At 38.2% G+C, this 12,336-nt stretch overlaps 1 protein-coding gene across 8 annotated transcripts in view; it reads left to right on the top strand.

Annotated features, from left to right (window-relative positions):
- Positions 1 to 12,336, top strand: part of DCLK2 (doublecortin like kinase 2) — a 182,979-nt gene that overhangs the window by 15,169 nt on the left and 155,474 nt on the right. For all 8 annotated transcript variants that reach the window (XR_001883478.1, XR_001883479.1, XM_017862658.1 and 5 more), the window contains exon 2: positions 9,072 to 9,406. Coding sequence is in view for 6 of the 8 variants with exons in the window: in XM_017862658.1 (XP_017718147.1) it covers positions 9,072 to 9,406 (335 nt within the window). In the remaining 2 variants the exon portion in view is untranslated. The remainder of the gene's footprint in view (positions 1 to 9,071; positions 9,407 to 12,336) is intronic.

The following is a 12,336-nucleotide window of genomic DNA, read 5'->3' as shown; positions in this document are numbered from 1 at the left end:
TTTATTTATTTATTTATTTATTTATTTATTTATTTATTTTTAGAGACGGAGTCTTGCCCTGTTGCCCCAGGCTGGAGTGCAGTGGTGTCATCTTACTTCACTGCAACCTCTACCTCCTGTGTTTAAACTATTTTTGTCCCTCAGTCTCCCGAGTAGCTAGAATTATAGGCTTGTGCCACCATACCTGGCTAATTTTTGTATTTTTAGTAGAGACAGGGTTTTGCCATGTTGGCCAGGCTAGTCTCGAAATCTTGGCCACAAGCGATCCACCCACCTTGGCCTTCCAAAGTGTTGGGATTACAGGCATGAACCACCGTGCCCAGCCTCAATGGCATTTTTTACAGAAATAGAAAAACAATCTAAAATTCATGCAGAACCACAAAATACCCAAATAGCCAAATCAATCTTGAGAAAAAAAGAACAAAACTAAAGGCATTACATTTCCTGATTCCAAAATATATTACAAAGACACAGTAATTAAAACATTATGATACTATCATAAAAACAGACACATGGAACAATGTAGCAGAACCGAGAGACTAGAAATAAACTCAAATATGTATGGTCAGCTGATCTTCAACAGGGATGCCAAGAATACACAATAGGGAAAGGACAGATTCTTCAACAAATGGTGTTGGGAAAACTGGATATCCACATGCATAAGAATGAAACTGGAACCTGGAACCTTATACACAAAAACCAACTCAAAATAATTTAAAAATTTAAATATGAGATCTGAAACTCCTAGAAGGAAAACATAAGGAAAAAGTTTCATGACTTTAGTCTTGGCAGTGATTTCTCAAGTATCACACCAAAAGCACCAGCAACAAATGTAAAAAATGACAAGTGGGACTACATCAAACTAAGAAGCTTCTACACAGCAAAAGAAACAACAGAGTGAAAAGGCAACCTACAGAATGAGAGAAAATATTTGCAGATAATATGTCTGACAAGGGGTTTGTATCTAGCAGTGGAGATTCTAAATGTAGAGAGATTACTGTGCTTCAGTTGTTTAAAAAAATTATGTAAATACATGCATATTCCATCGATTAAAAGGCACATCACATTCATTGGACCACAAAGTGCCCTCGGACTCTTGGTGTTTTAATCGCCTGGAATGGAAAAGATACTGGTAGGTACCTGGTGTCCTCATCTCCTGCTAGTGCCCCTAGATGCCTTCGGTTGACTTTTGATGGACTGGCATGACCTATGAGTGTCTCAGACCATGCATTAGGCCCTTCAGGAGCCTGACTCTGAGCCTCCCAGGGTCATTCTATGTAAACCGTAACACTGTGTAATTATTTTGCCTAGATGCAATGCAAATGCAAGCCATGAAATGTGTAAGTCTGTTTTGGAAATATGCATTTTCTTCATTAGTTTGACAAACATGTTTTAAGTATCTGTTGTATTCCATGTCCTATGCTAGGTGTTGGTAATATGAAGAAGGTACAGTCAGTTTTTTGAGGGAGCTTCTACTCTAGGCAGTGGCTTGTAACCAGGGACTGTTTTCAGAGTCATTTGTGAAATGAAAACACCTTACCCACATGTTCAGTTCACACTCACTTTCCAGTGATTGTCTTAGTTGAACTGGGGTGAGGCTTGGGTGTCTGTGCTTATGCAACAAAATCACCTGATTTTTAAAGACATTCTCCACTAAGAACCACTAGCAGAAACAAATAATAAATTGTGATTATGAGAAATTAATACATTGTAAACTCAGTACAAAAAGAGCAGCAAGGAGTGACATAATTTTTATTTTTTAATTATTAACTATAATATACCTACAGAAAGTTCATAAAACACACACAGCAAGAATTATGAAGTGAACATCTTTGTGACTGCTAGTCATGTCAAGAAATAGAATATTGTCAGCATCTCCCTGTGTCCCTTGCCAGTTACAAGTCTTCTCTCTCCCACGGCAACAGCAGCCTGACTCTTGCTTTTCTTCATGTTTTACCACCTGTGAAGGCATCCTTAATCGATATAGTTGACTTTTTCAAACTCTAGGAATTAAATCATAGTACACATATGCTTTTGTCATCTTTTGCTCACCATTGTTTATAAAACTCATCCAAGTTGTTGCATATAGCTCTCATTTGTTCATTCTCATTAGTATGTAGTAGTCCATTATGTGACCTCACCACCATCTGTGTACCCATTCTCTTGTTGGACACGTGGGCCGACTGTCATCTTTGGCTGTTGAGCAATGCTTCTATGAACATGTGTGTGTATATAGAGTGTCTATGTGAATGAGTTTCTCCAGGCTGTTCCTAGAGTGAATTTCTGGATTGTAGAGTGTGTATGTTTTTAACTCAGCACTAGATAATGCCAGCCTAAGTTATTGAACCAATCACTTTTCCCTAAGTGATTTAACCAATTTAAAAGCTTTTCAGTGTATGAAGGTTCCTATCGCTTTACTAAACTCCTTGCCAGAGGTGCTTAATCTTGAAGGGTCAGTGAAAAAGAGACAAGGGAAGAGGAGAAAGGTTATTTCTGGCATATAAGAAGGAATGAGAATAAAGAGGGTGTAAATTTGGAAGGAAATTGCAAGCATGCTGATATGACACTAATATAGAAACCTGCGGGGAAGTGGTGGGAAAAGGGGCTGGAAGTGTGTGATGTGCTGAAGAGTTTGGCTTTCGTTCTAAGGGCAGTAGAGAGACAAGAAAGTCAAATACACGTTTTTAAAAAACTTGTGACAGCTGTGTGGAGGATGAGGCCCAGATAGGGGGCACTTTACTACTCTAATCCAGAAAGAAATGAGAGAAGGCAGGGTAGAAGGAGTTGGTTTCCAGAGGGGTTTAGACCAAAGTCAACAGTTCTTCCAATTCTATTGAATGTGAGGGAAGGGCAGTGAAGAAGAAGCTTGGTTTTTGCTTAGATGACTGAATAGTGGTTATTCCATTCAATACGTGGGGGACTTCAGGAAGAGGAGAGTGTGAGGTCAGGGTGGCAGTAATGGAGAGTGAAATTCGTTTTAGACATGTAGCATGTGAGATATTCCTAGATTATCTAGAGAGAGATGTTCTGTTAGTGGGTTGAACCCGAGAAAGATCTAGGCCAGAAATGTCCTTAGTGTTTGATTCCTCAGAGTGTAGATGGTGGTTGAAGCCATGGATAAAGATGCAGCTGGCCAGAGAAAGTCTAAGGAGGACGAGGGATGCCTGGTTGGGTGTGGAAAGAGGATCCTGAAAAGCAGACTGCGAAGGAGCAACCTAAGAAATGTAAGGTAAAGGTAAGGGAAATCATAGATGGTAGGGTAAAAAGGATTTGCATGAAGAGGATTAGGGCTGGTGTCCAGTGCCCTTGGAAGACGCTGAAGACACTGAATGAAATTAGACAGAAAATGTGCTCTTCATTTGGCAGTTAGGTAAGAAGTGCTTGGGGATTGGGGTGAGCAGCATTTCAGCTAGTGGAACCCAGGGAGCAGAAGTGTTGCTGCAGTGGCTTGAGAGCAAAGAGTGGGTGATGAAGTGGAAAAACAGATGAGGACTGACAGTGAATGGAAGCCAAAAGCACATTAGGAAGAATAGAGTGAATGGGGTGGGGCTGGGCGGTTCATATGTTTAAGGTGGGACACACTTGTGTACAATCCTATAGAGAGGGCTGGAGGAGAGAGGAAGAATGGCCTTAAAACCTCAGCAGGAGGGGAGGAAGGATCCATGTCCTGTTAGAGGGACTTAACTTTGAACAGGAGGATAGCACTCTGTCACTGAAAGGAAAAGGACGTGGGAAAAATGGGCACAGATGGAAATAAATGTGTAAGAATGAAGGTTTGCAGAGAGTGAGAAATTGGAAGTTTCTAGCCTTTTTTCTTTTTTCTTTTTTTTTTTTTGAGACAGAGTCCCACCCACTCCGTCACCCAGGCTGGAGTGCAGTGATGCTGCAAACTCTGCCTTCCAGGTTCAAGTGATTCTAGTGCTTCAGCCTCCAGGTAGCTGGGATACAGGCTTGCACCACCACGTGTGGCTAATTTTTGTATTGTTTAGTAGAGACAGGGTTTTACCGTGTTGGGGAGGCTGGTCTGGAACTCCTGGCCTCAAATGATCTGCACACCTCAGCCTCCCAAAATGTTGGGGTTACAGGCATGAGCCACTGTGCCTGGCTGGAAGTACCTAGCTTTTAATGACCTCTTTCTTCTTGAATAAGAGGCAGTTCATTTGGTTGAGTAAGGATGAAAGTTAATGGCCTTCTAAACATACACCCAACCAAGTTGTATTACATAATTGTAAACACTGAGTCAGCCTACTAAATATGCAGTAATGCAAAGTGTCTTTGAATGAACATCAAAGGTAAAAAGCCATAGCTGTGCCTCTGGAAAGAGTCTTACAGGATACTGAAGGAACACTTTCTATTCCATTACCATGTCTGAAAACAGTTAAGTTTTATAACCACCTTACGCTTTTATTTATCCTCTTTCTATACAGAAACCAAAATCCTCTTTGTATATAGTACTCATGATCAGGATTTGCAAAATGATTTCCCCTAAATCTTTTATGGCCAAAGAGAGAGAAGGCAGAGAAAGGAGAATGAATATGGATATGTGTATCTAAATTCCCTTTAGCCAAAGACCACTGGGAACACACATGTAGTTGAACAAGGTGGGTTTATTACTTGTTGCAGTGAGGAAGGACACACCTTATAAGATACCATGTGGTGTCTTAGTAAGAGGGTATTAGAACCTATCATAGAATTTGGGCTGTGGCTGGGTAATATTAGGGAGGATCTAAGGAAATGGGGCTCACTCTGTCTTAGATGCTGTCAGAAGGCAGGACAATCCTGTGAATGGATATCTCTACAAATCTTATAGGAAGGGCGGACTAGATTGAGGAAAAAGCTATGGTGGTAAGGAAATGATGGTCACTCACTTAGTACAGGAGGGGGATGTTTGGTATTGTGGATTGCACAGTGACCTTGTTTTTGTGTCACTTGATCATAAAGTTTTAGAGTGACTTCATATGATATAGTCTGTGAGATTATGTCCAACAGAAGAACAAAATGGCTTGATTCTGAGTGACAGACCAGCTTGTGATAATATTGAAGTATAGCTATGAAAGCTCAGTTCTGGGACTGCTTTGTCTACTTATGAAGAAATACATATGCATGGTCCTAGTTGAACTCTAATTTATATTTTGTTAATTTTTTGATTTCAATAGCTTTTGGGGTACAAGTGGTTTATAGTTACGTGGATGAATTGCCTAGTGGTGAAGTCTGAGATTTTAGTACATCTGTCACTTTGTTTTGGTAAGTGCAGTTTTAACATACATTGGCAAGAGTTTAACAAATTCTCTCATTCTGTGGGGTTTTTTATTTTCTTTTGGCAGAGTCTCATTGTTGTCACCCAGGCTGGAGTGCAGTGGCATGGTCTAGGCTCACTGCAGTCTTCGCCTCCTGGGTTCAAGTGATTTTCCTGCCTCAGCCTACCAAGCAGCTGGGATTACAGGCGCCTGCCACCACGCCTGGCTAATTTTTATATTTTTAGCAGAGACGGAGTTTCACCATGCTGGCCAGGCTGGTCCCAAACTCCTGACCTCAGGTGAGCCACCTCCCTCGGCTCCCCAAAGTGCTGGGATTAGAGGCATAAGCCACTACGCCTGGCCTCTCACACTGTTATGTTTTATTGGTACATTAAGGTTTAATACTTTAGGATGCAGGATGTACTTTTTCAGCTATGTCCTTGTGAGAATGGAAGAAAGGGGAGACCTACAAGTTGGCAAAGGAGTCAAAAATCTTAAACAAGAATCCGTACAGTAACAAGAATCTGTGTAGGGGGAGGCTGATTGCTTCTAATCAGTCTTGGAGGTGCATAGTATCTAACCAAGAATGATTATTGATTTCTTTTTAATAGAAACTGGGTCTCACTGTGTTGCCCAGGCTGGGCTTGAACTCCTGGCCACAAGGGATCCTCCCTCTTCGACCTCTCAAAGTGCTGGGATTACAGGCATGGGCCATTGCACTCAACCTGATGGATTAACATCAAGAGTTGTAACTAACTGCCCAGGGAACCAACATCTTAAGTTCTTTTGTCAGCATATTCTCTCCTTGTAGGCAGATCTGTAGGAGACAAAATTACAATCTGCAGATTGATTTGGATGGAGACATTACAAGACAAGCTAGCTTGGGTATTTTGATGGCTGTTGTCGTCAAGGTATATGACATCTACACTTTAGGGATTTGTGTGGCCAGTACACAGAAACACAGGTCTGACCCTAAAACCATGTGCTGAACCTATGTGCTGTAATGTTGAATGCCAAGATTACTAACGTGGGTTTCATACCATATCAGCACCTAGCATGAGAACTTGTGCATAGTAGGCACTCCGTGCACATTGTGACGAGTTGTCTAAGCTTAAAGAACATAGAGCCATGGGTGCAGGGAAGAGGGTGAGGCTATTGAACTGTTATTTGTGTCTGCCATGGGTGTAGAAAGCCCTATCTTGTAGGCATTTGCCAACCTTTTAGGCATTTGCCAGGCTGGCTCAAAACTTTAATACACGTTTATGGTGGAACTAGTCTACAAGTTTGGTTTGTTTGCTTTATAGGGACAGGGTCTTGCTCTGTTGCCCAGGCTGGAGTGCAGTAGTGAGATTATATCTCTCTGTAGCCTTGAACTCCTGAGCTCAAGTGATCCTCCTGTCTCGGCCTCCTAAGTAGCTAGGACTACAGATGTGTGCCACCATGTCCTGCTAATTTTTGTATTTTTAGTAGAAACAGGATTTTGCTATGTTGCCCAGGCCTGTCCTGAACTCCTGGCCTCAAGCAGTCCTCTTGCCTTGGCTTTCCAAAGTGCTGAGATTACAGGCATGAGGTACCATGCCAAGCCTACACATTTTTAATGGAAACATTATGAAGGGAAGAAGGGAAAATGGGAAGGAATTAAAATTTATCTGTAAGTGCACAAAAGCAAATTAAGGAGCTTCCTTTACCTACTTCATTCTGACATTCGGAACCTGTATAAGGAAACAAAATGCAGAGAAATTTAAGAAGCAGCTCTCCTTGTGGATATGTCAGTTGGGTAGAGACAGGTTGACCAAGGAAATCTGCCGTATGCAATTTGCTCTTTTGTTTCTTTTTTCATTGTTACTCTTTAGATGGGGATAGGCTTTCCCCAGCTGCCTTACTACTTATCCTTGCCCTTTTTTAAAAAAAATTACCTTCTTTTGCTAATATTCTTTTTTCTCTTCCATCTTGTATTTTGAATCAGAATATAGACTTAAAAGTTTTATGATAGGTAAAATAGTAAGAGCTTTTGATGTGAGAGTTGCTTTCTCTATGAGGTTAAAGCAAAATTCTGTTTTGCCCATTAATACATATGTGTGGTTATAGTTAATTTTGTTAAACTGATAACTGTTTTTGAAATTATATGACATTTTCCTAGGTGATCGTACTGTGAAAAATGATTTAGATAAGCCTAGAGAGATGAAAAATCTCTAAATGGTGGTGGTTGGGTTAGATTTCACTTTACTGGTGTAGAAACTGTGTTAAAGCCTGTGATTGGTTCCCCAGTTATCTTGGGCAGTGCTCTAGTTATACCCTTAGATAGAAGACAGTGCTCCAGTTTTTAAGCTGTTCTTGGGGCCAGGCACAGTGGCTTATGCCTTATAATCCCAACACTTTGGGAGGCCAGGGTGGGTGACTTGCTTGAACACAGGAGTTCAAGACCAGCCTGGGCAACATAACAAAAACGCTGTCTCTACTAAAAATACAAAAATTTAGCCAGGCATAGTGGCATGTACTTGTAATCCCAGCTACTTGGAATGCTGAGGTGGGAGAATCACTTGAGTTCAGGAGGTTGAGGCTGCAGTGAGCCATGATTGCGCCACTCCAGTCCAGCCTGGGCAACAGAGACCCTGTCTCAAAATAAATAAATAAATAAATAAAATAAAAATAAAATCTTCTTGTATGCCTGATCTGTTACTGAATTACTCATGTACCTTCGGAGGCTCTAAAATTCTCCATTAATCAGGATTTCAAGAACATTATGATAATAGTTTAATATGGATATTAATAGGTTTTTCTCAGGAATTCCCTTTCACTATTTTGGTTACTACTGTTTTAAGTATTTATAATATTTCAGGTTCATATTAATATTATTAACAATGAGTCTGTTATACTGAATATGTGAAAAAATAATGGATTCTTTTTAGAAAAACTTTACTATAACCCTGTTATCTTGTATGTCAAAAGTCAAGAATGTAAAACACTGGGTGATTCTGACTTTCCTAAAAGAAAATTGTGGTATATCAACATAAAATTTTTGGAAATTTTGGAATGTAAAATATCAGTAAACATTGAATTAATAAGCCACTTGGCAAATAATACAGCTCTTATGTTGTACTTAATAAAAATTAAGCAGAAGGTTTCATGACTAATGAACACGTCATTTTAACTACTTCAGGTCCTCTTCTATTTAAGTAGTTACAGAAAAGTGTTGTATATTTAAAGAATAGTTATTTTAAATTTACATTCTGTACGAAGAAAAGTGGCTGAGGTATATTTCTTTGAGCTGCCAGAACTCTTCCTTAATGTTTATGGTGCTTCATTAATTTAGTAAGTGACCTTGTACCTGAGTATAATTGAGTCAGCTGTGTGAAAATGTGATTATTCTTTGATTAGAACTGAAATCTATAATTAGAAGAAATATATTTTTATTTCCTTATATCAATATGTTGTGATATAATTATTTCTATCAGAATGAGGTTTTTTAAAACCAAATTAATAAATAGGAGGTTTTGGGAATCAGAAAGTACTTCAGAATTCAGCTGGTTCAGCCACTTTAGTTTATTGCTGAGGACCAAAGTGTGGAGAAATGAATTATCCAAGGTGACACATTCGGTTAACATATTTGGTCCAGTGCTTCTCGCCCTGTAATCCTTGTTATTCTCTCAAAACCAATCTAGACTATTTAAAAGAGAGGGAGGTGGGAGAATGCCAAAGCAAAAGGGTGAACATCCCCTTTTAGTGAACCTGCCAAGGTTAAGGGTTCACTTAATGGGTCTCCATCTGTTCTTTAGACCAAATCCTTCTATGGTAGAGATAATCATGCTAATAAAATCAAATTTTGCTTTTTAGGTGAGAGTTACGTGTGTGCATCCAATGAACCATTTCGTAAAGTCGATTACACCAAAAATATTAATCCGAACTGGTCTGTGAACATCAAGGGTGGGACACCCCGAGCCCTGGCTGCTGCCTCATCTGTGAAAAGTGAAGTAAAAGAGAGTAAAGATTTCATCAAACCCAAGTTAGTGACTGTGATTCGAAGTGGTGTGAAGCCTAGAAAAGCTGTGCGGATCCTTCTGAATAAAAAGACTGCTCATTCCTTTGAACAAGTCTTAACAGATATCACCGAAGCCATTAAACTAGACTCAGGAGTCGTCAAGAGGCTCTGCACCCTGGATGGAAAGCAGGTAAGATGCTTCTAGCTGCCAGCTCTCCATCTGACTTTTAAAATCCCTGTGCCATGGTGGCTACATAGTTAACAATAGAAATTTAGTAGCCTGCTAGAAATCCTTCTAGGAGTCCTACTTGAGAAGTGTGTGTGTGTGTGTGTGTGTGTGTGTGTGTGTATGTATGTAAAATTAACCTTTTTTTGTGAAAAATGTAAGTGACTCACAAGTGAGTATAGAAAAGTCTATCATATATTTCTTTTGGTTATTGGAAGGAAAATGTAAATTTCTGAGGGAAAAGTTTAAGTTGAGGAGACATCCTGTGTTAAATGGCATGTCGTCTATTTATGAATAAGAACCACTGTTGATTCGTAATGTCGTTATGGACTTGGGTATCACAGGAGTCCAAATTAAAAGTATTTAACATTCTTAGAAAAGCCTTTTCTTCCCCACTTATATGTAATAGGGAAAATGTATTTCAAAAGACAGTACTTTTATAGGAATGTCCGTAAAAGTTTCATAGGGAGCAATGGAGGTAATTAGTCAGCATTTTTGAAAAATGAAAAGTTGCACAGGAAAACGCAATTTAAATTATGGTAACAATGTGTCAGGGAATCTAAGGGACAAAAAAAGTTGGCATATTGCAAGAACACATGAATAGAGTTATATAAGTGTTGAATTTTGCTACAATCAGATTATCATTGCCAAAAAGAAGCCTGGCTTCTAAAGTGTATTTTCCCCCAAATTCCATAAAGTTAAATTGTTTATATTTACACTGTAGTAAAATTATAGTTTCCAAAATTAAATTTGCTTCTTTGTTCCGGTTTGCCTCTTCCCTGTAACATACTTAATTTATTTTGAAGCGTTTGGCTCTTGAAGTGCTGCGAATGAATAATATAAAACACTAAGCAGTGTCTTTGGGAAAAACACAATCAAATTAGTCTCCAGTTTTCTAAGACCAGATCTAGTTAGTACAGTGCTTACTGAAACATTAACAATTTTAAAAAAATATGTTCTAAAGATTCCAGTAGATTATGGTAAAATTAGAATGACATTTCTGATTAATTGATGAGATACATGGTACCTCACAGCCACCTGCCCCCAAATGTGTGTGAATGATGATTGACATGTTGTACAATTTAGTGAATAGCACAGTACACAGAACACCTTAAGATTTACTCTGCAAGTAAGTAAAAATAAATTAGGCCAAGGAAAAAGGTATTTGACAAATCAAATAGTTGATTATTGCCGGGCACAGGGAAGACACATATAGAGACAAATATTTGAGATACCTAACCAAAGAAAAAAAATCTAAACTCACCAATTTAGGGGAAAAAGGCATATAAACAGTAAATACAGGTGTGATTTGAACAATTAGAGCTCAAATTTGGAAATCTCCAAATGAATGACATTCAGGGAAAATATAGGTGAAATAAAAGAAGTTGTAGTCAGGTGTGGTGGTGCACTCCTGCAGTTCCAGCTACTTGGGAGGCTGAAGTGAGAGGATCCTTTGAACCCAGGAGTTTGGGGCTGCAGTGAGCTATGATTGTGTACTGCACTCCAGCCTGAGTGCTGGTGACAAAAAAGACCACATCTCCTTAAAAAAAAAAAAAAAAAAAAGGAAATCGAGCATCTAAGTAAACTAATTGAAATAATAACCATTGAAATTTAAAGTTATTCACAAAATTATCCTTAAAAGACCCCAGACTATACATGCAAAATGTTAACCAAAGCACATGGAACTGAAAATCAACATTTCAAAACAATACAGTGTGATGAATAGGACTTATGCTGGTAATTAAAGGATGGCTTACTATTGAGAAACTTCTTTATTCGTGACATCTATAGGATAAAGCATAATTGCACATATTCATAATCCCAGACAGATGTTGCAAAGGCATTTGATAAAATACTCCAGATTCAGTTAAAGATTTAGTAATAAAACAGGTGATTTTAATATTACGCTGAAAAAACCAAATTTCTGTCTGAAACAACGAGCCAATGTATTACAAAGTAAATAAACACTGGAAGTATTTCTGTGACAGTTAGGTCCAAGATAAGGATGCCTGATGGCGCCAGTATTCAACATTCTTCTATACATTTGATTTTACTTATAGTTTACTAGAATTTCAGTAAGAATCTGAATGAGATTTTTTAAGGAGGGGTAGATGGGGAACCTCATACCACAGCAAAATAAATTCCAGGTGTGTTAGAAATATAGATGTCAAAATGAAACAAAAGAACTAAAATATGTCAATAGTTATGTTGAAATGGGAACAGATGTTCTAAGCATAAGGTAATGGGAAAATCACAAAGGGTAAGATTGAATGGATACCATAAAATGAAAGATTTCTGGGTGCCAGGCAAGGGTTTATATGCTTTAATATTGAGTTTAGTGATTTAATATGAAAAGACAAATGCTACCATGGAAAAGATGAATAAAAGTCTAAACAATTTGAAAAGATAGAATTAGTGAACATTAAAAAATGTTCAGTTTCACAAAAGGTAAATTAAAGAAGTGAGATATTTTAATGTTTAAAACTGACAAAATGTTCACTGTTTTGAATATGCAGTGAATTGGTATTCTCAAATGGTGATGGAAGTATAAAATTCATAAACTTTATGAAAAGCAATTTGTTAATGTGTATAACTGTACAGATGTTTTACTATTTGAACTAGTAAATTAGCTTTTGGAATTTATCCTAAATGACCTGACATGCAAACATAATTACACAAAAAATTTCATCCCAGAATAAAAGCAAAAGTTGAAAGCAGTTTAAAATCCCTAAAGTGGAAAATAGTTAAGTTGTATTACCATGGAATTCATATGTACTGGCCATTGAAAATTATGGTTGGAGTAATATTTAAAGACATGAGAAAATGTTAAATGGAAAAGCAAGAAACAAATTCCATGTAATGTTTTCAATTCTTTGTACAGTTAAAGAAGTAGC

This window comes from Rhinopithecus bieti, unplaced genomic scaffold, assembly GCF_001698545.2.
Source record: "Rhinopithecus bieti isolate Rb0 unplaced genomic scaffold, ASM169854v2 scaffold_64281, whole genome shotgun sequence".
Lineage (NCBI taxonomy): Eukaryota > Metazoa > Chordata > Mammalia > Primates > Cercopithecidae > Rhinopithecus > Rhinopithecus bieti.
The sequence above is the reverse complement of the archived record's forward strand: the minus strand, read 5'-3'. Positions and strand labels throughout refer to the sequence as shown.